The sequence below is a fragment of the Mustelus asterias genome, chromosome 9 (assembly GCF_964213995.1).
Source record: "Mustelus asterias chromosome 9, sMusAst1.hap1.1, whole genome shotgun sequence".
Taxonomy (NCBI): Eukaryota; Metazoa; Chordata; class Chondrichthyes; order Carcharhiniformes; family Triakidae; genus Mustelus; species Mustelus asterias.
Genome location: NC_135809.1, coordinates 78015230 through 78039334, shown reverse-complemented (window position 1 = coordinate 78039334; position 24105 = coordinate 78015230). Strand labels below are relative to the sequence as shown.

At 42.4% G+C, this 24105-nt stretch overlaps 1 protein-coding gene across 3 annotated transcripts in view; it reads left to right on the top strand.

Annotated features, from left to right (window-relative positions):
- Positions 1–20231, top strand: part of pamr1a (peptidase domain containing associated with muscle regeneration 1a) — a 122857-nt gene extending 102626 nt beyond the window's left edge. For all 3 annotated transcript variants that reach the window (XM_078221221.1, XM_078221223.1, XM_078221222.1), the window contains 4 exons: positions 154–220; positions 5182–5414; positions 10539–10831; positions 19121–20231. In XM_078221221.1, coding sequence (XP_078077347.1) covers positions 154–220; positions 5182–5414; positions 10539–10831; positions 19121–19651 — 1124 coding nt within the window. In that variant the 3' untranslated portion in view covers positions 19652–20231. The remainder of the gene's footprint in view (positions 1–153; positions 221–5181; positions 5415–10538; positions 10832–19120) is intronic.
- Positions 20232–24105: the final 3874 nt, after the last annotated feature.

The window sequence follows — 24105 nt, the reverse complement described above, 5'->3', positions numbered from 1 at the left end:
ATCCTGAACTCAAAGTAAAACTTTACATTGGGGATATTTTTAATCTCAGAGTTTACTAAGTGGTACTCTGAGTGCAGTCAGTTGTTGGAGGGATGGAAGTGAAGTCAATGTCTCCTCTCTATGATTTTGCTTACTTGCATTTTTCTATTTCAGCTTGCAAGAAACCCAAGATCCCGAACCTGGTGAGACAGAAAGTTTTGTCAACACAGCCTCAAACCAGGTGTGTTTAAAACCTGTAATTGTAAAGCAGTGTAATATTCTCAGGTGTAGTTTTTACAGACCAGGTTTCTCTTTTTTACGCATACACAAGAACACAAGAACCAAGAGTTTATTATTATTATTAGAACCAGGAGTAGGCCACCAGGCCCTTCAAACCTGCCCTGCCATTCAATATGATCATGGCTGATCTATGCTGGCCTCAACTCCATTTCTGTGCCATTTCCCCATTGCCCTCTATTCCTTAATCTATTAAATATTTATCCACCTCCACTTTGAATAGGGATACAAAAGAATGGTCTCGTGGGCACATGAGCGGCGCAGGCTTGGAGTGCCAAAGGGCCTGTTCCTGTGCTGTATTGTTCTTTGTTCTTTGTTGAATACTTCTATTGATCCAGCCTCCATCACCCTTTGGGGTAGAGAATTCTAAAGATTCACCACCCTCTGCAAGAAGAAATTTCTATGCACCTCAGTTTATTGTAGCTATGTCCCCTTTTTTGAGACTCTCCCACCAGTGAAAACATCTCACCATTCATCTTGTCAAGCCCCTTTAGGATCTTATATGTTTGAATAAGGTCACTCCTCACTCTTCTAAACTCCAAGGAATACAGAGCCAGACTATTTAGTCTCTCTTGATAGAACAACCCTCTCATCCCAGGAATTAGCCTGGTGAATCTTCTTTAGACTGCCTCCAATGTTACAATATCCTTTCTTAGGTAAGGAGACCAAAACTGTCCGCAGTATTCTGGGTGAGGATTCATCAACACCCTGTACAATTGCAACAAAATCTCCCTATTTTTAAACTCCAACTGCTTTGCAAAAAAGGCCAAATTGCCTTTTGCCTTAACTACTTGTTGGACCTGCCTGCCTTTTGTGATTCATGCACTAGAACACCTAGAACTCCGTCCTTCACTCACCTGCAGTCGCTCTCCATTTAGACAATAATCTGCCTTTTGATTCCTCCTACTGATGTTCATGACTTCACACTTCCCCATATTAAACTCCATTTGCCAGATTTTCACCCAGTCACCCAATTTATCTATATCCCATTGCAAAAACACAATATCCTTATTGCAACTTGCCCTTTTACCTATCTTTATGTCATCAGCAAATTTCGAAATGTTACATTTTGTTCTTACCTCCAGGTCATTAATGTGAACAATTGTGGGCCAAGAATTGATCCATGCGGTACTCCACTAGTTACATCTTTGCACTCTGAAAAGGACCTATTTATTCCAACTCTGTGTTTTCTATGTTTTCAATCCATACTAACACACTTCTTCCAATTCCATGGACTTTTACCTTATACACCAGACTCTTATACAGCACATTGTCAAATGCCTTTTTGGAAATCTAAATACATTACATCTATAGGTTCCCCTTTATCTACTCTCCCTGTTACATCCTCAAAGAATTTGAGAAAATTTGTCAAACATGATTTACCTTTCATAAAACCATGTTGACGAGGTTTGATTATATTCAACTTTCCTAAATGAGTATCTATTTCCTCTTTGACTCCAGCACCCTGCCAATAATAGATGTTAACCTAACTGGCCTATAGTTACCTGTGTTCTGCATTTCTCCCTTTTTGAACAAGGGCACCACATTGGTTGTTTTCCAATCTTCTGGTACCCTCCCGAAATTTAGCGAGTTATGAAAGATTTCAACCAATATGCCCACTATCTCTGCAGCCACTTCCATTCAAGCCCTGGCGTGTAGTTCATCGTGTGCTGGCGACTTGTCTGTCTTTAGCCCCTTGAGTTTCTCTAATATTCTATCCCATGTGATGGTATTTTTGTAACTTCTATCATGTTATTTGAAATCGGCCAGTATGATAGGGATATTTGCAATGTCTTCCACAGTGAAGATTGATGCAAAAAGTGTATTTCGCATATCTGCCATTTCTTTGTTTGCTTTTATCAGTTCACCATCCTCATTCAGTAGAAGTCCCATATTTATCTTAGCCACCCGTTTCCTATTTATATATCCATAGAAGCTTACTCTTTGTTTTTATGCTGCATGCAAGTTTTCTCTCAAAATTCATTTTCTCCCTTCTTAAACATTTTTTAACCTTTTGCTGGTAGATCCTAAAAACTCCCCAGCTCTCTGGTCTACCACTATCCCTTGCTATTTTGTGTATTCTGCTTTTCAGGTTAACATTATCCTTCACCTCCTGTGTAAACTATGGATTTCATCCCTTTCTCCTGGAATCCCTCTTTTTGATTGAGATAAACTCCTGCTGAGCGTTTTGGACCAGCTGTTTGAATATCTGCCACTGCTCAGCTACTGACTTGTATCGTAGCTTGTTTTCCCAGTTCACCTTAGACAACTCCTCCCTCACACCATTATAATTGCCCTTATTTAAGTTGAAGACAATGGTTATGGGCTTATGGCATTCACCCTCAAACTGTATCTGGAATTCTATCATATTGTGGTGACTACCCCCTAGGGGATCCTTAACCACAAGATCCCTTATTAATCTTTCTTCATGACACAAAACCAAATCTAAAATAGTTTGTTTCCGTTAGGTTCCACAATATACTGCTCTAAAAAGGAATTGCTGATACCCTCCTCAAATTGCCACCTAGGGGGTGGGGGGGCATATGGTGGCACAGTGTTTAGCACCACTGACCCACAGTGCCAGGGACCCGAGTTCGATTCCACACTTAGGTTTGCATGTTCTCCCCGTGTCTGCTTGGGTTTCCTCCAGGTGCTCTGGTTTCCTCCCACACTCCAAAGATGTGCAGATTAGGCAGATTGGCCATTCTAAATTGCCCCTTAGTTTCCAAAGATTTGTAGATTAGGGGGATTGGTGGGGTAAACACGTGGAGTTGGGTGGGACCCTCTGTCGGAGAGTTGGTGCAAAGTTGATAAGCCAAATGGCCTCCTCCTGCACTATAGGGATTCTATGATTTTATAAATTCTTCTTCCATGCTTCTCCTGCTGGTTTGCTTTGTCCAATCAAAATGCAGATTTAAATCTCCCATGTTAATTGCAGTTCCCTTTACATATGTCTGTGATATTTCCCCAATTATGCTCTGACTTCTTGAGAGGCCACATTTTGAAGGTCTATTGACTACCCTTGACTTCCTTTTCCTGCTATTCATGATTTCAACCCAAACCGATTCTGCATCACTATCTACTGCCTTTATATCATGACTCAGCACTATTCTGAAACTTTCCTTGATTAACAATGCTACATGAAAGCATAGAATCCCTACATTGCAAAAGAGGCCATTCGGCCCATCGAGTCTGCACTGACTCGAGTATGTTACCCAGGCCTTCTCCCCCACCTTATCCCTGTAACCCCATACATTTACCACGTAGAATCACATCCAACCTGCACATCTTTGGAAACTAAGGGACAATTTAGCATGGCCAATCCACCTAACTTGCACATCTTTGAACTGGGGGAGGAAACCGGATCCCAAGGAGGAAACACACACACATACACACAGGCAGAACGTGCAAACTGCAAGCAGGTAGTCACCCATAATGGGAATTGAACCCAGGTCCCTGAAGCTGTGAGGCAGCAGTGCTTGCCACTGTGGTACCCCACCTCCTTTCCCCTTTGGCCTGTTCTTTTGGAACCTTGTATACTCAGGAATTTTAAGCATCCAGTCCTGGTCACCCTGCAGCCATATTTCTGTAATAGCTAATATATCATACTCATATGTTACAATCTGTGTTATCAACTCATCTATTTTATTGCAAATGGTTTGTGTATTTAGATAAAGAACATTTAGCTTTGATTTTTTATAGTTGTTCACAACTCTGGATTTGCTCTGTGTTGCATATTTTTGTTTACATTTCCTGCCCCAGCCTGCCACACAATGACAGTTAATGGTGGCACGATGGATAGCAGTGCTGCTTCACAGCTCCAGGAACCCGGGTTCAATTCCAACCTTGGATTACTGTCTGTGTGGAATTTGCATGTTCTCCCTGGGTCTGCATGGGTTTCCCCCGTGTGCTCCGGTTTCCTCCCACAATCCAAAGATGTGCAGGTTAGGTGGATTGGCCATGCTAAATTGCACCTTAGTGTCCCAAGATGCGTAGATTAAATGGATTAGCCATGGGAAATCGGTGGGATCAACAGGGATAGGGCGGGGGAGAGAGCCTGGATAAAATAGTCTGTCAGAGAGTCAGTGGAGACCCGATGGGCCAAATGGCTGCCTTCTGCACTGTAGGGATTCTATGACGTCCCCCCCTCACTATCCTATATTCCCTCATATACCCTTAATTTTTTAAACCTTCTGTTCTTGGAACCATCCCCCCCTTCTAGTTTAGGGCTCTTGTATGAGTCCTTGGTGTAATTTAATGCTCATATGATCTGTCCCAACTGAAGTCTTCTGTTAACACTCAGTCCCACTGACTGCTACCCACTTCTCCCACATCAGTCATATTCATGCATGCTGCTAGTACAGATTGACATGCAGGTGTTGACACACTTACACGCACAGGGCTGGATTTAATGCAGTCCTTCACACTAGGAAAGATACGACTGAGCCCACTTAATTGTGGGAGAAGCCCCATACTAGTCTCCCATGGTGGCAAAAGCTTCCCTGATTGAGTTGGAGGGCAGAAGAGGGACTGATATAGGATTCCAGCAGCTCTTTGCAGACAGGACTTCCACTGCTCATGACCTCAGTTGTGGGGAAGGTATACAGGTGCCCATTTAATTGTTTGAAGGGCACTTGATTCCATCAGACCTTTGCCACAGAACTGATGGGAATTCATTGCTGGATCTCTGACCACTGATCAAGACCCCCGTCAGCCTGATAAAATCCTGGCCAAAGGTCCAGACAACCTCTCAGACACAGCCAGAGTTACAAACAGACGCATGATCCAATAGCATAATCCTTAAGTATTCATTAATGATGAGACTTGTATGATGTCATTGAAATATCAGTGATCTTGTCACTTGATGTCTATAACAAATCCTATGTTGCTTGTTTTAACCATCAGGAAGACACCACTACATAGACTATTATCCATTATACAGGATAAAGAGCTGTCCCAAATCTCTCCCACTAAAATCCCAGTACATCATATCGGGAATCTGCCAGCAGGTTTCTATCATCCCCACACACAACTGGAATATGAGTGCATCTCCCCCTTCTACAGGCGTCTTGGGAGCAAGAAAAGAACCTGTCTTAAAACAGGAAAATGGAGTGGGCGATCGCCAACATGCATTCCCAGTAAGTACGGTACATTTTAAAGATGATCTAATTTAATTCTTCCTCTTTCCCATTATTATGATGCAAGAAGTGTGTGACCATCACACAGAAGGAGGCCATTTGGCTATCATGTTCATGAATCTCTCCTCAAGAGCAACTCAGTTATCACTCTTCCAACATGCCTTGATTTTCTTTCCCTTCAAATATGTATCAAATTCTCTTTTGAAAGCCACAATTGAATCTGCCTTCGCCACACTCTCAGGCAATGCATTTCAGATCTTAACCACTTCTGTCATTCACCTTAAATTGGTGTCCTTCGCTTTCGACTCTTCCGCCAAGGGAACAGTTCCTCCCTATCTACTCTGTTCAAGCCTTTTTGATTTTGAACACCTCTATTAACCTTCTGTTCTCTGATGAGAACACCTCAGCTTTTCCAATATATTCATATAACTAGTCATTCATCCCCGGAACAATTTTTGTAAGTATCTTCTGCTAATAAGTCTCACTAACTCTTTCCCATCCTTCATAAAGTGTGGTGGGAGTTGGACACAATATTTCAGTTAAGACCAAACCAGTGTTTCATGAAGGTTCATCATAACTTCCTTACTTTTGTACTCTGAGCCAAAGTCAGTAGGTAGTGTGGACATTCGCGAGATAAATGCATTATGGGTGCTGTCAGAATAGTAGGTATTCACAGAGATGAGTTTTCACAGAGATGTGTTTCATGTTTGGAGAGGGCACCCTCACAGAGTGATGTGCATGCAATCACTGGTCCCTGAACGGTCAAGAAGGCTGCTTTTCTGGTGAATCCACTTGCTCTTTCAATCTGGTGTTCCCTCTTCAGGCAGAAGAGGATGAAGTCCCTTTTCCTTGCAGAGACTGCCTCTGTGATCTCCCTGATGCATAATTACACACTGAACTTCAAGATGCCACTTGTTCCTGCCTGGAATGATCAAGTGGCAGAGAACATTCAGGTGATGGTGACCTTTGTGGTCACTAAGTCAACCTTTCCCTGGTTTGAGGTTCCAAGTCAACGTGAAGAGGTGGCGCAACTTCTGGCTATCTCATTCATAAATCATAGCTTCCTTAGGCACTGTTCCTGGCTCATTTCCTGAAACCAAGTGGTGCTCCTGGAATATCATTGGTTAATAAGGCCTTTTCCCATTTCATGCTGCTTTTGTTTACAGACCAAGATGTATTGCAAAAACTGCCCCATATTGTATTGTTGGGTTGTTGCTATCCGGGATGTCTAAGCTGTACACACGATTAAACAATCTTGTAGAAGTTGCCAAGAAGTCTGCAATGAAATTACTGAACTATGTACACATTTATGTTGGAGGGCATAGGTATAGAGAGGACTTCATGGCATGTCTTTACATTTTGTTACTTAGCTCCACACTGCTGACTTAAGCTCTGGGTTGGTTGCTTTCTTACATCACCAGTGGGTGATACTTGGCCCCAGGGCAATCCTTAACCTACCTGATATCTACTATACCTACCTGTATGTCTGCGCCTGCCTCCCTTACTATCTGCAGGAAATATGTCCAAATAGCTCCACCACTATCACACTGCTTCCACAACACTGTCTTAACCAAAATAAGTCAAAAACATATCACCTGCAACTTGAGACTTTGTCCTCAGTTGTTTGTTTATATTTTGGGCCTGAAAGACCTTACCCCTCATCTCCCACCCACTCCTCATGTCGCCCCCATGCCGACTCATGCCACTCACCCAGCCCAATAACCCTTCATGCCTTCCATGCCAACACACGGCACTTTCATATCCATTCATCCAATATATACCCTGTACAGAACCGATGAATCTTGTATTAATATTGGCATGTGTGGCCTACATATAAGAACACCCATTCATAATTTTCTTTTAAAAAAAACTGCTGTTGCTATAAAATGCCATTCAACCAGACCTTTAAACTATTAATAATAGAAACTATAAACATTTTATCATGTAAAAATAAACATTGAATCATTGACAAAAGAGGTCACGAAAAAAACTTATCTAACATCATAAAGCTATCAATCAAACGAAGTTTTCCTTTCTCAGCATCATAAAAGTGGATCTTTTTATGTTTGTCTGTGCTGTCAGCCAAGCTTTATTTTACATTCCTGTGAGGGACAAGTTGTGAAGGTGAAGCAATCAGTCTTGCTGATGCGGTTGATGTGTTCAATTATGAATTGCAGAGTTCTGGATGGGCTGGTTTTGGCTCATCCATGTCTTCATATGAGACAGGGAATACTGAGCAGTCATGAAGCCATGAATAGGTAGAGTTTGTTGCCATCAACACATATGAAAGCTGAATCACTGCTTGTTGATGTCAATAAGGAATGCACATAAATGAATAAAGGGGGGGGGGGCACAAGAAAAGGAGTGCCTCAGAGATAGCTATGTAGGAAAACTGCAGGTGTAAAATTGCTGCTGTGTCTGAAAATTTCCAGTCTGACTCATGGGTCCTCTCTCTGCTGCAAACTTCCATCGTACTTTGGGGCAGAATTTTACGTTCCTCCACTGGCAAGTTTGTAGGTGGGGGATGGCCATAAATCTTCATGAAAGGCCTTCCCACCAGGCTCCTACCCACCCTGACCTCCCCACAATTTCACTCTGGGTCAGGCGAGGCTTAGGCTGGACCACCAACCCTTGCCTCAATTGAAGCCCTTAGCTGGCCAATTATTGACCACTTCAGGGCTGATTCTTGCCCAGCTTCAATTTTAGGCAGGTGGGAGGAGTTCAAGAGAAGGAGGAAAGCCCAAAAAGTAACTCTGTTCCGGCCTCGGGTGGGATGTGGAGGGGCACTTCATTGGCAGCTTCTTTTTAATATCGAGCATCCCCTTCACAAATTCTGCCCTCTGTGGGTAGTCCCTCCCTCCAGCCTCTCCACCAATACCCCTAATCCATTCTGTGCACCCCCACTGGATCTCACCTCTCAAAGACCCACACTCACTTGTTCCTAAATTCTCAGTGCTTAGAATGTGGGGGCTGCTTGGAGATCCAGTTCTGTCCGCTGCAAACTTCTGGTGCTGCAGGGATTCAAGTGGATTGGCCGGCAGCTCTCTGAGGCAGGACTTCCTCCTGAGTGATGGGAAGGAAGTTCCATCTCCAGCCAATTAACCCTTGTTTGAATGTAAAATGTCTGGTGGGAGGCAGGTGGGGATGTGTTTTCCAACTCTTTGGATGCTGGGATGGAAACTCCAACATCCTAAAATTCTTGCCCATGTTAAGGTTGGATTGTGATTTTAGTCCCAAAAAATGTAAATAGCTGATCAGTGGTGATGTTGAAGTGGAAACTTTCCTGCTTCCTGACTGTGATAGATAGACTCAACAAAGTTTGTTCCGACAAAGTAACAAGCATTTATTTACGAATAACTGCATGCAGTATATGGCTGAAACTTGGGGTTAGAGAGCAGTTGGTACAACTGCTGATTCTTCCACAAGTCCGCACTTACACAGAGAAACAGTTCAGTATTTATACATAATCATTATCAGTTTTCATGACCAGAGCATATTCAGGAATTCGATTAGTAATAGAATCGTGAGCAATATCATTAATCATGTTTTAACTTGCTGACCCCCTAGAACTCTTTGTCTCATTATTCATACCCTTATCTTGTCCTTTGATGGAACAGAAGAAGGTCGGTGACTCCTTCATCCCTGACCTTATCTTGGTTTATTTACTCATACAGCCTTATTAACTCTTACAGGGGTCTGGCATTTTGAAATAGCTTTGGTCAGCCATTCTTTATATTGTAACAAATAGTTGACCAGTTTTCCCATCATGCCCTTACTTAGTTCGTACAACTTCACAGTGAGACTGCATCCTGCAACTGTAATGTGAGAATCTTTCATGTTTATTTAATTAAATTATGACTGATCTGAATCTTAACTTCATTTATCCAACTTGGTTCCATATTAATCTCCTTACAGAACGAAAATGTATCAATCTCTGTTTTCAATTTTCAATTTCAGTTTTCAATTGATCTAGTCAAAATGGCTTTTTGAAGCAAAAGTTTCAAATTTTCTTTTGTTTTGCATGGCCAGATTTGGGTGTGCAGAGACAGGTGAATTCCCACCCGACCTTTAAAAAATTGCCACCCGCAGTTTTGATTTTAGTTCCAGGACGTATGGGCTGGATTCAAAGTTGGACCTAGCACCCCAGAATGAATCAGAGGTTTCTAGCTGTGAAAGCAGGCTTGGTGGAAGGCATGTTTCTGTGCACTGGCACTTTGTTGAATTAAAACAAAATTAAAGCAAAATGCAGCCCTCTAGCACCTCACCCCCGCCAAACGCTCCCATGGCCTAGCCATTACAAATTATGCCTGCACATGCCCCACCCACCCCTCATAACCCCTATGCCAACCCATGCCCTGTCCCCATCCTTTTCCCTTATCCCTTCCACGTTAACATACCTAGTATCCCTTGACAGTTCTTTGACAGCTTTGACAGTTTCAATGATTTTATGCTTTTTTTTGCACAATTATGTTTACTTTTAACAATCCCAAATGGTGCCTGATCTCTTGAAAATATATCCTAGGACAATATCCAAAGGGATACGTTACCACTCCAGAGGTGTCCCCTGGCTGTCCACACAAATCTACCAAGTTCAGTCTCGCTCATACCTAGTCTATTCTTCGCACTCCAAGTTTCTAACTTCTTGCCTACCAAAATCCCACTTCAGTGGAGACAGCTGGCGATTTAAATGGCATGGGAGAATTCCACCCAAAGTGTTTCCTGACAGCATCCCAAAGGTCATGCCCCTTGTTTTAGGTTTCCCCATCAGGAAATATAACTTCTCCCGACATAATCTATCAGATTGTTTAATCATTGTAAACATTTCAAAAAAATTAAAACTTGATCTATATTGAGGGAACGTTAGCCCAAACTATTCACCTGTTATCATAATTTAATCCTATAACCCAAGTATCAATGTAATGAATCTGCACGGTACCTCTTCAAGGTCAAAATATCCTTCCTGAAGCGCAATGACCAGAGCCAAATGAAGGTCAACCAAGCCAGTTCATTGTGCTTTGAAGACTGTAAGCCTGTCAAAATTCCTGTTTTCTTCTAGCTGATGTTTTCTCACATGGCTGTTTTAAAGTGTAATGCTTGCACTTTTGTTTGTCTCCTACTTGGCAGTTTGTGGGAAACTTAGCAATTTCAGCCTGCAGAATCTGCCATCAATGGCTTGGGCCTGGCAGGCTGCGCTCTACCAGAAGACATCACGGACAAGCAACGAGATTGTCCGGCAGCATACATGGTTCCTGGCCTGCAGTGGAGCACTCCTGAATGAACGGAACATTGTAGTTGCTGCCCACTGTGTGACGGAGCTGGGAAAGGCGGTGATGATCAGCACAGCAGATATGATGGTGGTTCTTGGAAAGCATTACTACGAGGAGGAGCGGCAAGAGAAGAGCCGGCAGTATCTACAAGTGAGTAATATGGCAGGGTTGTAGGGAGAAGAGGAGGGTAAGATGCTCAGATGCTGTATGTTGTAACACCCAGAACACTGTTGTGCATTGCATTTGTTGTCCAATGAAAGGAAAATGTTTATTGCTCCCACTTTATTTAAGGTTATGTCAGGTCCTATATCTGTTGTTCAAAACAAAACAAAGACCCTTTTAAAGAAATGTACTTTGGGGATATGGCGAAAATAGCAAGGCTGCGCTTACTTTTCTAGGATTTTCAAAAGGAAAGAAAAAAAGGTATTTGAGTTCTTGCCACATCGTAATGACAATGGACCCCCTTCTATGTTCAGATCTTTGTGGGCTCGTGTATCTGCAAAAAGTACATGGCGTGAGAGGAAAGAAAGGTGCATATACCAGTAAGGTACAGCAAATAAGGAGGTTTCCTCACCAATTCCCTTCTCTTTCTGAGCAGTTCAGAATGTGGGATGGGGTCAGGATTGGGGGTTCTTGTTGGCAAGGATGTCAGGGTTTGGTTGGCAGCACAGAAAGTTTTAATCTATTTGTAACTCTTGGTGTAGATAAATGCAATGTAATGAGATTAGGGAAGATAAATTAGCAGTGAGAGTATAATCAGTGTGACTCCAAGGGCTGCAGCTTTCTAAAGGAGTGGGGTTGGGTCGAATCCTGTTTCCTTTTTAAAAAAACCCAAGCCTGCCATAATTTTGTGTTGGGAAGGCGCAGGTGAGATGGAGTCAAGCCAAAGACAAGCACAAGGCAGCAACAAGTTGTGTCAGGCCTGCCATCTCCAGAGGCAAGCATGAGGCTGCAAATAAGGCAGGCTAATGACCATGTCGGCAGACTAGAATGTCTGGCTCCACTTACTGTGACATTGACCCAGTTTTAATGATGAATGTCAGCTGCTAAAACCATCACCTGCACATCACCTCACCACACACTTGCCCCCATTATGTTCCCTCAGGCTTCCTCATTCTCCATGCCCCCCCTCCATGTCCCCCATTTGTCTTCCATCGCCACTTACCAGAATCCACTATGGTCAGACTTCTGGATCCATGTGTTTGAAATGGAGACAAAAAAAAGAAAATTCTAACAATCTAATTGAACTTTTACTCAAATATAGTTTCTACTGAAAAAGGCTATCATTCAAAAAACCCATTCAAAAAATGTAAATGCCCTCAAGTGGTCAATCTGTCATTAAAAACAAACAAACATCTATTTCACTAACCACCTCAAAGATAGATGCCAAAATCTTGCTGCCGTTTATACTGGTGGGATCTCATGTTCCCACTGACAGTGCACCCCCTCCGCAAGTTCAACAGAAAACCCTGTTGGCAACAGTGGGACCATAAAATTCTGCTATCAGTGGGTGGCACATCCCCACCCACAGCTGCAAAACCTACTGCAGAGGGGGAGGAAAATCCCACCTCGACTATCCTTTTAATAATCTCTTAACAACCTCTTAACCTGTCAGTCAAAATGTGAACTTAGGCTCCTGCTGAGATGTGTGCCTCGGGACCTCTGGAAACTCAGTGAAGCATTCATAATGGATTCCGCTATAATAAGAAACTCTGTGAAAAAGCCAGGTAGAGACTTTTTCTTCCCTAAGTGAAATCTGCTAAAGTTTTTTTTATTTAAAAAGACTCTGTGCATTTAATTCATTTCAAATTACGACACCAGAGATCCCAGGCAGTGTTGTCTTCAGTTTTGAATGCATAAGAACATTTTTCTAATGCAAATGTTGCTGGAAATGGGAATGGGGCGGAATCCTGGAATCGGTTTCCATCTGCTATTTTTAAAGGATTCCCGAGTCATTCCAAAAATCCTGGCCTAGGTACAGAACACAACACGGGAAAAAATGACAGTATTGGTGCATAATTCACTGAGTAACAGGAAGGAAAGCTAACTGGCTTTTGGGATAAATAAAGTATAGTAAAGGCTGATAGTGTAGAATAATTTAAAAATGTATTAAGTTGATATTTGAGTGATATTTCTTTTTTTCTAATTGTACCTTTTGGTACTTTATTCCTAATCAAAAGAAACAATTAAGTCCAATCAGAGTCCCCACACGAGGGACAAACCAGATCCAAGCTGACAAGACAGGATATACATCCCATCTTGTGCTTGATCATACAAGATCCAAGCTGACAGGATGAAGCATTACACCCCCTCCCAGACTTGATCTGAACTTCAGCTTAGCCAAAAGGCCGAGATGGCTTTGAAAAAAATTGCTACAGGTAAAGCCTCAGTTTAACTTCATTGGCTACCTTGATCACTTGCTCTACCATAGCACAGGAAAAACCATGATCACAGGCATCAGCACAACCCAAGTGCAATGGGCGAGTCATGTCCCCTGCCTGATCATAGTTTTAACCCTGCCAGTTGGATTGTAAAGTCTTTTGCAACTCTCCACTTTAGAATATTGTGTACCTTTCTTGGCAGTGACAGTAATATAGTACACTTTAAGGTAATGATAGAGAAGGGTGTATGTAGTATGACAAAAATCATATTAATAGCTTGGAGATAAGTTGATTTTTGAAGGGTTGAAAATGAGGCGTCATACTGGTGAGATATGAAAATTTAGTTAGGGGGGATAATTTGGTGACGGGTGTGTATAATAATATTTAAGTTTATGGAAATGTATTAAAATCAGGTTGTTTTGTGTGTGAACCTGATTACGTCACCGGCGAGGGGTGGAGAAAATCGGAGATCGCAATCTTGCTGGCGAGATTTGTGATTTTCAGTTTTCACCAGATTTTGAGCCCCTTCACGCATGGGGAGTGCAGGCTCAAGCTCCCGTACATAGATTAAATACATACAGAGAACAGTGCATCATAAGAAAGAATATGAAGAGATTAGGAGTGAAGTCAAAGAAATAATTTGGAAGGCAAAGGGAAACTATGAAAATAAATTATCAAGGAATTTAAAACAGTAAATATTTTACAGGCACATCAATAACAAATAAGGCTGTGCTTCGAATAGGACCATTAGGCGATAATACCATAGGTAGCGATAGGGATATGTTGGAAATACTAAGAAAATATTTTGCTTCAGTATTTACCAGGACGATAGAATAGATAGACATGACTGAATGATGAGATGAGCAATGAGGTAAGTGCATTTCAAATTTAAAAAGGGGTTGTACACTAAACAAAAAGAATCAAATTTAAAGAGGATAAACCCCTGAATCATAGAATCATACAGCGCGGAAGAGGCCCTTAGGCACCCGCACAACACATTAGAAACATCTGAACTCCCACCTAACCCCATCTGCCAGCACTTGGCCCAAAGCCCTGAATGTTATGGTGTGCCAAGTGCTCATCCAGGTACTTTTTAAAGGATGTGAGGTAATCTGCCTCTACCACTCTGCCAGGCAGCGCATTCCAGACTGTCACCACCCTCTGGGTAAAAACGTTTTTCCTCACATCCCCCCTAAACCCCCTACCTCTCACCTTGAACAAATGTCCCCTTGTGACTGACCCTTCAACAAAGGAGAACAGCTGCTCCTTATCCACTCTGTCCATGTCTGTCTTTATAACTTAAATGTTCCATTCCAGGCAGTATCCGGGTGAATCTCTTCTGCACCCCCTCGAGCGCAATCACATCCTTCCGATAATGTGGCAACCGGAACTGCACACAGTACTCTAGCTGTGGCCTCACCAAAGTTCAATACAACTCCAACATGACTTCCCTGCTTTTGAAATCTATGCCTCGACTGATAAAGACAAGTGTCCCATATGTCTTTTTCATCACCCTACTAACATGCCCTTCCACTTTCAGAGATCTGTGGACAAACACACCAAGGTCCCTGAGTTCCACAGAACTTCCTAGTGTCCTACCATTCATTGAATACTTCCTTGTCAAATTACTCCTTCCAAAAAGTATCACCACACACTTTTCAGGGTTAAATTCCATCTGCCGCTTGTCTACCCATTTGACCATTCCACCTATACCTTGTAGCCCAAGACACTCCGCCTCACTGTTAATCACCAGTCCAATCTTTGTGTCATCCGTAAACTTACTAATCCTACCCCCGCACATAGTCATCAATGTCATTTATATAAATAACAAATAATACGGGGCCCAACACAGATCCCTGTGGTCCACCACTGGACATTGGCTTCAGTCAGTAAAGTAGCCTTCTGTCATCATCCTCTGTCTGCTACAACTGAGCCAATTTTGAATCCACTTTATCAAATTACCCTATATCCCAGGTGAATTTTCCTTCTTTACAAGTCTCCCATGTGGGATGTTGTCAAAGGCTTTGCTGAAATCCACATAAACTACATCGACTGCACTACCCTCATTTACACACCTGGTCACCGCCACAAAAAATTCATTCAAATTTGTTAGGCATGACCTCCCTCTGACAAAGTCATGATGACTATCCCTGATCAAGCTTTGCCCCTCCAAGTGGAGATAGATGCTCTCCTTCAGAAATTTCTCTAATAGTTTCCCTACCACTGATGTGAAACTCACTGGTCTGTAGTTCCCTGGTTTATCTCTGCAATCCTTCTTAAATAGCGGAACCACATTAGCTGTTCTTCAGTCATCTGGCACCTCCCCCGTGGCAAGAGAGAAATTGAAAATTTGGATCAGAGCCCCTGCAATCTCGTCCCTTGCCTCCCACAACAGCCTGGGGCACAATTCATCTCGACCTGGACCTGGACCTGAGATTTATCCAATACCTCCAATACCTTGATCTTTCCTATGTCAATTTGTTCAAGACCTTCACAGTCTCTCTCTGAATTCCATACCATCGTCCTCATTCTCTTGGGTGAAGATGGATTTGAAGTATTCATTCAACACTCTACCAATGTCCTCTGGCTCCACCTATAGATTGCCCTCTTAGTCCCTAATTGGCCCTACACTTTCCCTGGTTATCCTCTTCCCATTGATATACTTACAGAATATCTTGGGATTTTCCCTAATTTTACCAGCCAGAGGTTTCTCATATCCCCTCTTTGCATTCCTAATTGCTTTCTTAAGCTCCACCCTGCACTTTCCAGACCTCACTAATGCCTCCACTGATTTGCTCCCTTTTGAAAAGCCTTTCTTTTTCTTCTCATTGTATCCTGAATATCTCTGGTCATCCATGGTTCTCTGGGCTTGCTATTCCTACCTATCATCCCAGAGGGAACATGCAGGGCTTGCACCCTCCCCATTTCCTTTTTGAATGTCCCCACACTGCTCTTCTGTGATTTTCCCATTAGTAGCTGTTCCCGGTCTACCTTGGCCAGATCCTGTTTTGTTTTTACTAAAATCCGCTCTCCCCCAATCCAAAACTCTTTTTTGCAGCTTGTCTATTTCCTTGTCCATAATAAGCTTAACTTGTACTATGTTGTGATCGCTATCACTAAAATGCTCCCCCAACACCACCTCAACCACCTGTCCAGCTTCATTCCCCAGAATCAGGTCCAGCACATCTCCCTCCCTTCTTGGACACTCCACATATTGGTTTAAAATGTTCCCTTATACATATTTCAAGAAATATGTACTCTTTGCAAACCCTTAACACTATTTATAGCCCAGTTAATGTTGGGTCTCTATAGATTATATAAATTTTTTTTGGAAAGAATTTAGGGAAGAGATAGCAGAGGCATTACTACTCAAATCTAATAATTTGTTACAGAAAAGGTGTCATGTCAGACGACTCACTGATAGCTAATATATTTATCCTATATATTCTATATTTTAGAAGGAAGTCAGAACATGTCATGGTCCAACATGAGTGAAGAAAAGAAATGTATTCTTACTTCGGAATAAAGTACATCTTTGAATGGATTTTAAAGGGAAAACCTTGTTTGACCAAGCTTATTGAATTTTCTGAGGGGGCAACAGAGAGAATACGTAATGCTAATGTAGATGTGGTTTATCTGGATTTTCAAAGGCTTTCAAAAAGATGCACCATTAGAAATGAATGAATACAGTTAGAAAATGTTGGGGGGGGCGGGGCGCTGCGATCCTCCCAGCCTGCTGCACTGGAGACATCAGCGGAGGCCGTTTAGTGGACTCCTCACTGGGTGTCACAGCCTCGGTGCATCTTCGGGCCACGGATTTCCAGCAGCATCAACTCTGTGTTGGAAATCAGCACGGAACTGATTTAAATATTAAAATCTTCATTGCAACCTCATTAGTGGGCCCTGAACTGAAGTCTCCAGGCCTGCCAGGCTCTTCCCCCACCCGTCAGGAGTGGTTTACTCCGGCAGGGTTTACTGTTCCTCAGGGAGCTAGTGGTCTGACCCTATTGGAGTAAAGTGAGGCCATGGAGGCCCCTCCCACATGGTCAGCGGTAAGGAGTGTGCCCCCTGGTCATTGCCAACCTGGCCCCCAGCACTGTCTGAGGGGCACCTTGGCACTGCCCACCAGGCAAGGGGGTGGGGGCCAGAGGGGCAGAGCCTATTGGGGCTGGGTCCTGCGGGGGTGGAGATCGGTGGGGTTAGGGAGTCCTGCTGCCACACTGTAGTTGAGATCGATGGCAGAGGGAAAGGAGGGGCTAATTGGGGCTGGCCATTGGAGGGGGGTGTGTGGGGTCAGGGCTGGTCCTGGCCCGGGGATATCTGGGAGGCCAGCAATCAGGGGGTTTGGGAATCGGAGGGCAGAAATGGGGGGTAACTATGAGCTACTGCGTATGCGCCAATCTCCGCTATGACAGATCGGCGCATGTGCAGTGGTCGCTCAGCGTTATGCTGCTGGCCTCTCCAGCACGAATCGGCCCCATCCCTGGATTTTCATCGTGAATCTCCCTGAGGTCTCTCTGTAGTGCTCAGAGTGTGGGAGATTCATTTTGAAAATCTCGCTAAAAAAACCAGTGTGAGTTACTCCCGTTTTACATGAATTTGGCACTTGGAATTCCTTTGGGAAAGTACCGGTCGTAGAATCAAGGGACAATTGGCAAAATGGATTGTTAACTGGCTTCAAGACGCAAAACAGAGAGTGGGAGCAAAGGATAATTATTCAGAGTCGCAGAAAGTGGAAAGTTATATCCACAAGGATCAGTGCTGGGACCACTGTTATTCATAACTTGCATTAACAATGTGGGCTTTGCAGTTGGCATCAAGTTTTGGGGGGGTTGAAATTGTTAATCAACCTGCAAATCCTTCCAACATATGCCAATGTCAGGTGGTGAGATGAGAAATATTCTTGAACAACCATGTAATGGAAAGAAAGTTGGAGCCTCTCTACCGTCACTGGACCACAATCTCATTGTAAAAATGGATGTTCCATAGCAGCCCGGACTCCCTGGGGAACTAGTTGGCTTAGCTGGCTGGGTTGCTGGCATGTGGATCAGATTGCTGCCAACAGCTTGGGGTTTGTTCCTGTTCCAGCTGGGGTGGATTTGCCTCCTTGCCATACTGTTGAGGTGATGCCATTTGATGTGGTTCAGCCTTGTCTTTGGATAGAGAACTAAAAGAGGCAGCATTTTTGTAGGAAGAGTAGGGAGATAATTTATTGTTTATAAGGTCACGTCTAGGTTGGGTAGAGGAACAAGGACATTTTGGTTACTAAGAGCTGTGCCAAAAGTAAACAAGGCCATCAAAAAAGCTTTATTTTTTGAAATAGAACTGAAAAGTAGCAACAATGCGCCAAATGTGTAGCAGAACTTATTTAGATCACACTGTGCAGTTCTGGTAGCCACATTTTAAAAAAAGAATATAGAAACACTGGAGAGGGTGTTGAGCATAATATCAGGAAAACGAACAGGTTGAGTCTCTTTTCGCTCGATAAAAGAACGCTGAGGGGTGACCTAATAGAGGTATTTAAAAATAAATAAGTTTTGGTGGAGTAAATGCTGATAGAACATTTCCTTATATTGTGAAGAACATAACTAGAAGCCGATGTTAGATAGTCACCAGGAAATCCAATAGGGAATCAGAATAAACTTTCTTCACAGAATAGTGAGTGTGTGTAACTTACTACCACAATGAATGCTTAAAATGAATCGTATAAATATATTTAGGGGAAAGCTCGACAAGCATTTGAGGGAGAAGGAAATAGATGGTTACGATGGTAGATTTAAATGAAGCTTGAATGGAACACAAAGACCAACATGGGCTGATTGGGCCGAAAAGCCTGTTTATCTGCCATATATCCTATGTACATAATCTTATACAACTGGGAAACTATAGAGGGAGCTTTGGTTTGCATAAAATATATGCCAAGGAAGCAACTGCATGTACAAGTGAAATACATTCGATTCTCATCATTGCCGATCCCACTTTGAAGAGCACAAAATATTTATTGAATGAGAAAAAACATTCAAACAACTTTTACATTTTTCTGATTTAATTCCTTCAGATTGCTTCAATTATTGTGCATCCCTCCTATGACCCAGTACTGCTAGATTCGGATATTGCAATAATCAAGCTAATGGACAAGGCGAAAATTACTGACCAAGTGCAGCCTGTGTGTCTCCCTGATGTAAAAGATCTATCCATCATGAATATGCAGGGCTATGTTACTGGGTGGACAATACAAAGTGATGCCAAGGATTCGGTCCATTCAAATGACACCATCCGTGTGGGCACCATTGAAATGGGTGATTCTGTCCAGTGTGAGCAGCAGTATGAGAATCATGGGATCTCCGTCAGCATCACAGAGAACATGTTCTGCGCCCGTCAGGACCCAAGTGGTTTCTCAAACATCTGCCCGTTGGAGACAGGTGGTGTGGCAACCTTCCCTGCTCCAGACAGGGCGGGTTCTGCTCTCACTTGGTACCTGGTGGGGTTGGTGAGCTGGGGGTATGAGAAAGGATGCAGTCAAGAACTTTTCAGCGTTTACACAAATGTAACCCCATTCAAAGACTGGATTGAAAAACACCTGAAATAAACCTCTTTCCAAGATGCAGCATCCCACAACCCCTACAAGAGCAATGGTGTTTGGCTTTGTGTTATTATTTAAACTGTTTTACATATTTACATAAGATAACCAGTATATACATTATGACATTAACCACTTCTTTTCAAATGACTGAAATCATGATACTGACTCTTTTTTAGGGCAGGGATCAAATTCACTTCCACGTCTCCCCATCCCCAATCAAATTCTTCCAGAAATCAAATTCACTCCTTCCCTCAGAAGCAAATTTACTTCCCATCCTACCAGGGACCAAATACCTTAAAGAATTGGCCTCATAAAAGTTTAGTTTTTTAAACATTAACATAACTTGATTTTTAAAATTTTCTATGCCTGTACAATACTTATACTTATAAAGCCCATGATTGCATATGTATTTTTTAACTGCCTCATCAATTTGTCCTAACTTCTAAGATTTGTGTATGCAAGCCCTCAATTGTTTCTGTCCCTGCATCCCCCTTTAAAATTGTAACATTTATTATTTTGCCATTTTGTACCATTGACTCTCCTCTTCCTTCCTAAATTTGCCACATTAAATCTCAACTGCCATGTGACTGCCTAGTCTGTTTATGTCCTCCTGTGGTCTGCTAGTCACCTCCTCATTGTTTAGCCCATTTCCAAACTTTGAGTCATCGGTAAACTTCAAAAGTTTCAGTCAGTTACATGAAAAAAATATTTATGCAGTGAACTGAAAATTCACAAAGTGCTTCACATAATGAATTATTTTTGAAGTGTTTTTTCTATAGACAAAATGAGTCACCTGATAGTCCAAGGAGCAACAATGGCAGACTCGATTGATCAAGATAAAGGAAGAAATTGATATATCCTGTTTTGCAACTTCAGGACACCCCAAAGTGTTTCACAATTAACGAACTTGGGGTGTAACCTCTAGTTTCAAGTGGCCTAACATAGCAGCCAATTTGTGCACAGAAAGATCTTACAAGCAGCAATGAGGTAATGTCTAGATAATATGTTTTTGTACATAATATGGTTGAAGGATAAATTTTGCTCAGGCCACCTCAACAATATTATTGTTTAGCCTTTTCCATCTATCAGAGAAGGCAGACAGGGCCTCAGTTTAATGTCTCATCCAAAATGAGAGACCTCTGATATTGTGGCACTCCCTCACCACTGGAGTATCAATCCAGATTATGTGCTCGTCTCTGGCATTGAGCTTGAACCCACAACTTTCTAACTCAAGGGGTAAGAACCAACAAGGTAAGCTTAGGTTCTTCCGATTCAAAGACGCACTGAACTTTCATAAGATATATAACAGAACAGAAAAGGTAAACCCAAAATTACTTCAGTTTTATCTGTACGTAAGACAAGGAAACACATGTTCACAGTTGTAAAGGACAAGTTTACGATTTATTCTTTGAGTTATTTCTTTACATAAGGGATGAACAACATCTAGAATGGTTTAGCAGGAATAGCGGTTGATGCCAAACTCAAAGGAACAGGAAGAAAAAAATTTCCTCGCTGATCCTGGAAATTTGAAACAAGAACAGAAAATACTGGAAGCACACAGCAAGTTCAAGGGATTCTTACTCAAAAAAGAAATCCCTCTGTTCTCTCTATGCTATAATAGTGTTGTAAATAGTGTTTCCACTATTTTCTGCTTTGATTTTGTTCATTGTTCTTATATTGGGGAGATGAGGTAAACAAAATAAACTACTCCAATGTAGATGCATTATTGCAAAGTTGACCTGCTACTCCATTGAATAAATCCTGATCAGACCAACTATCTATTTACATAAAATGGGTACTTGGTAGTCCCAAAATTAATTGAGAGTCCAAAACATGCTCCATTGGATGTAAAAATAGTGGGGATATCTCATGGACTATGAGGCATGGAAGCAAAGAACAGACAGGGAGTAACTCTGCCTGAATGATTGCCCAGGAATTCCACAATAACCAGTGAATGATCTGCTGAATAAATATGCATGTAGAACGTGTACTGTGAATACTGCATTAATTCTTCCCTTGACAGGGAAACCAAACTCCTTTTTGGTTACAAAACTAATCATGTATCTTTGATGATGGTTTAAGTAGTAGTATTTTTAATTCAGTGGTTGGGTTCAAAAGAATCATGCTCTAGTCATGGCCAGGATTCTCCCACAACAAAACTAAGTACCCAATGGGCAGGAAAATGGGAGAATTTCCCACCCATTATTTTGGGCGTACTTACCTGAATGGATCTCCAACACTCTGTGCATCACACAGTGCCTCAGACTGATTCATGCTGAAAAGTAGGGAGCAGGGCCTATTCCTGTCTGAGAGGTCAGCTGCTGAGTGGGCCACTGTGCATGTGCCAATCAGTATATGCACACTTGTTCTCAATCTCTTCAATTCTGCATACAGACCTGGCCTTGTATGTTGCGAATCAAAACTAATAAATCAATCCACAGTGATCAGCCAAATATTTCCTGGCAACCATCTTTCACAAAAGGTTACCAATGATGGGGAGATCCAACAGCAGATCAACTGCATCAGTTGAGTCTTTTACAAACTATGGCAGTGAGTGTATAACAATGAAAAGTCAACAAAAGTCCAGACTACAGTACAGTTGTCATGACCAAGCTCCTGTACTGCAGTGATACCTAGACCATGCATCAGTGACACAGAAGAACACTAGAGAAATTCCATCAGCAATGCCTTGCTGCATCATCCAGATTCAATGGGAGACCTGTTGAACAAATGGTAATGTACTTCTTGAAGCCAGTCCACAAATATTCGGGCAAAACTCCTGACAAATCAACTTCAGTGGACTGACCACTGTGTCCAAATGAACATAAACCATCTCCCTGCCAGGTCCTGTTGTTTCAACTCTCAAAAGGTCAAACTTCCAGAGACGAGCAAGGAAAATATTTCAAAGATGGTCTGAAGTTTTTCTGGAAGCATGCTGGACATTGACCTAAATAACTGTGAGGAGCCAATTACTGCCAGTTGTTCAGAATAACGACAACTTCTCCATCAAGGCACATTGTGCTTTGGACCCTGAGGCAGAGCAGTGGCAGTGCAGGGAAGAAAAGGAAGTACATCTTGCACTTCATATCCCATTGCCTCATGGGACATCCAAACCCATGTGTCTAAAGATCTGGGGGTTGAGAATTGAGTTGTTCAATCACATAAAGACCCATGGTTAACTCATGATCCTGAGTAGATATCATCCTCAAATTGAGGAATTGCTGCTGATGACAATTTTAAGGAATTACCCCTCAACCATTTAAACTTGAAGAAAGTAAACCTGCAACAGTTTTGTACAGATTATACTTCTGTTTTTGTAATGAGGTGCTAGAACAGATTACATTATAGCAATATATTGGATAACTAAATATTTGATACACCCTCAAGCATATGCACCAGGATAATGAGTGTTAACACTGGGCAGGATTAGGGTTGATCCTTTGTGTCACTAAATTGTCCAGCAGGCATCTCTTCTCACTTCAGTGACATTTCAATTTCTCTCCAGTAAACAGTTTCCACTTTTTCTGAATAGCATTTGCAGACTGTTATTGAGTTTAATCCTCCATGCACTGCTGAATAATCAGAAACTCTAAAATAAAAGCAAAATACTGTGGATGCTGGAGATTGGAAATAAAAACAGAAAGTGCTGGAAATACTCAGGAGGTCTGGCAGCATCTGTGGAAAGAGAAACAGAGTTAACATTTCAAGACTATATGAGTCTTCAGGATAAATAGAAACTCTACGTAGTTACTCTACAAAATTTGTTCTACAAAATTACTGGGGCAATTTTATGGTGCCAACAGGGGTCTGGCCTACTGGCTGGAGAACAGATGACAGACATGAGTTGCTTTCTTTTGCTTATATTTTCACCTGCCTGATTTGCTCTTTTGCTCAGCAGGGAGGTGTGGTTACTGTCAGAACTCCCCCATCTTGGAGCGACTCGGGTCAGAGCAAAATGATGGCAGGAGGGGCTTCACGGGTTGGAGATGGTGGGGTTGGAGATGGTTGTTATGGGCTTGGCAGCAAGGACAGCAGACTGGCTCTCAGCAGGTATCCCCTTTTCCTGATGCTTGGTCCCTCCATCAGGCACTGAGTGCCTTTGAACAAAAACAACTCCACCACCCACACACACACACACATACGCGTACGCATGCACGCACACACAAACCACAAGCAACCACAGTAATTTGCTTTTATATTATGCACAGGTTTGTTCTTCATGCTTCTGCATGGTCACAGGCCTACCTGTTGCTGGGTTAATAAGTGGGCAAAGTTGGGGTCCCAATCTGTCTCCATCCCATCCAATTAAATGCCCTCCCTGCCTCTAAATCCACCTCAGTAGAGGGCATAATATATCATGCACAGAGCGCCTGGACCCCACGACTGAAGATGTGCTTTGGGCACTGTGGATGCCCTGATAGGCAGATCTACATGGAATTGCCTGGGAAATTTAAACTTCC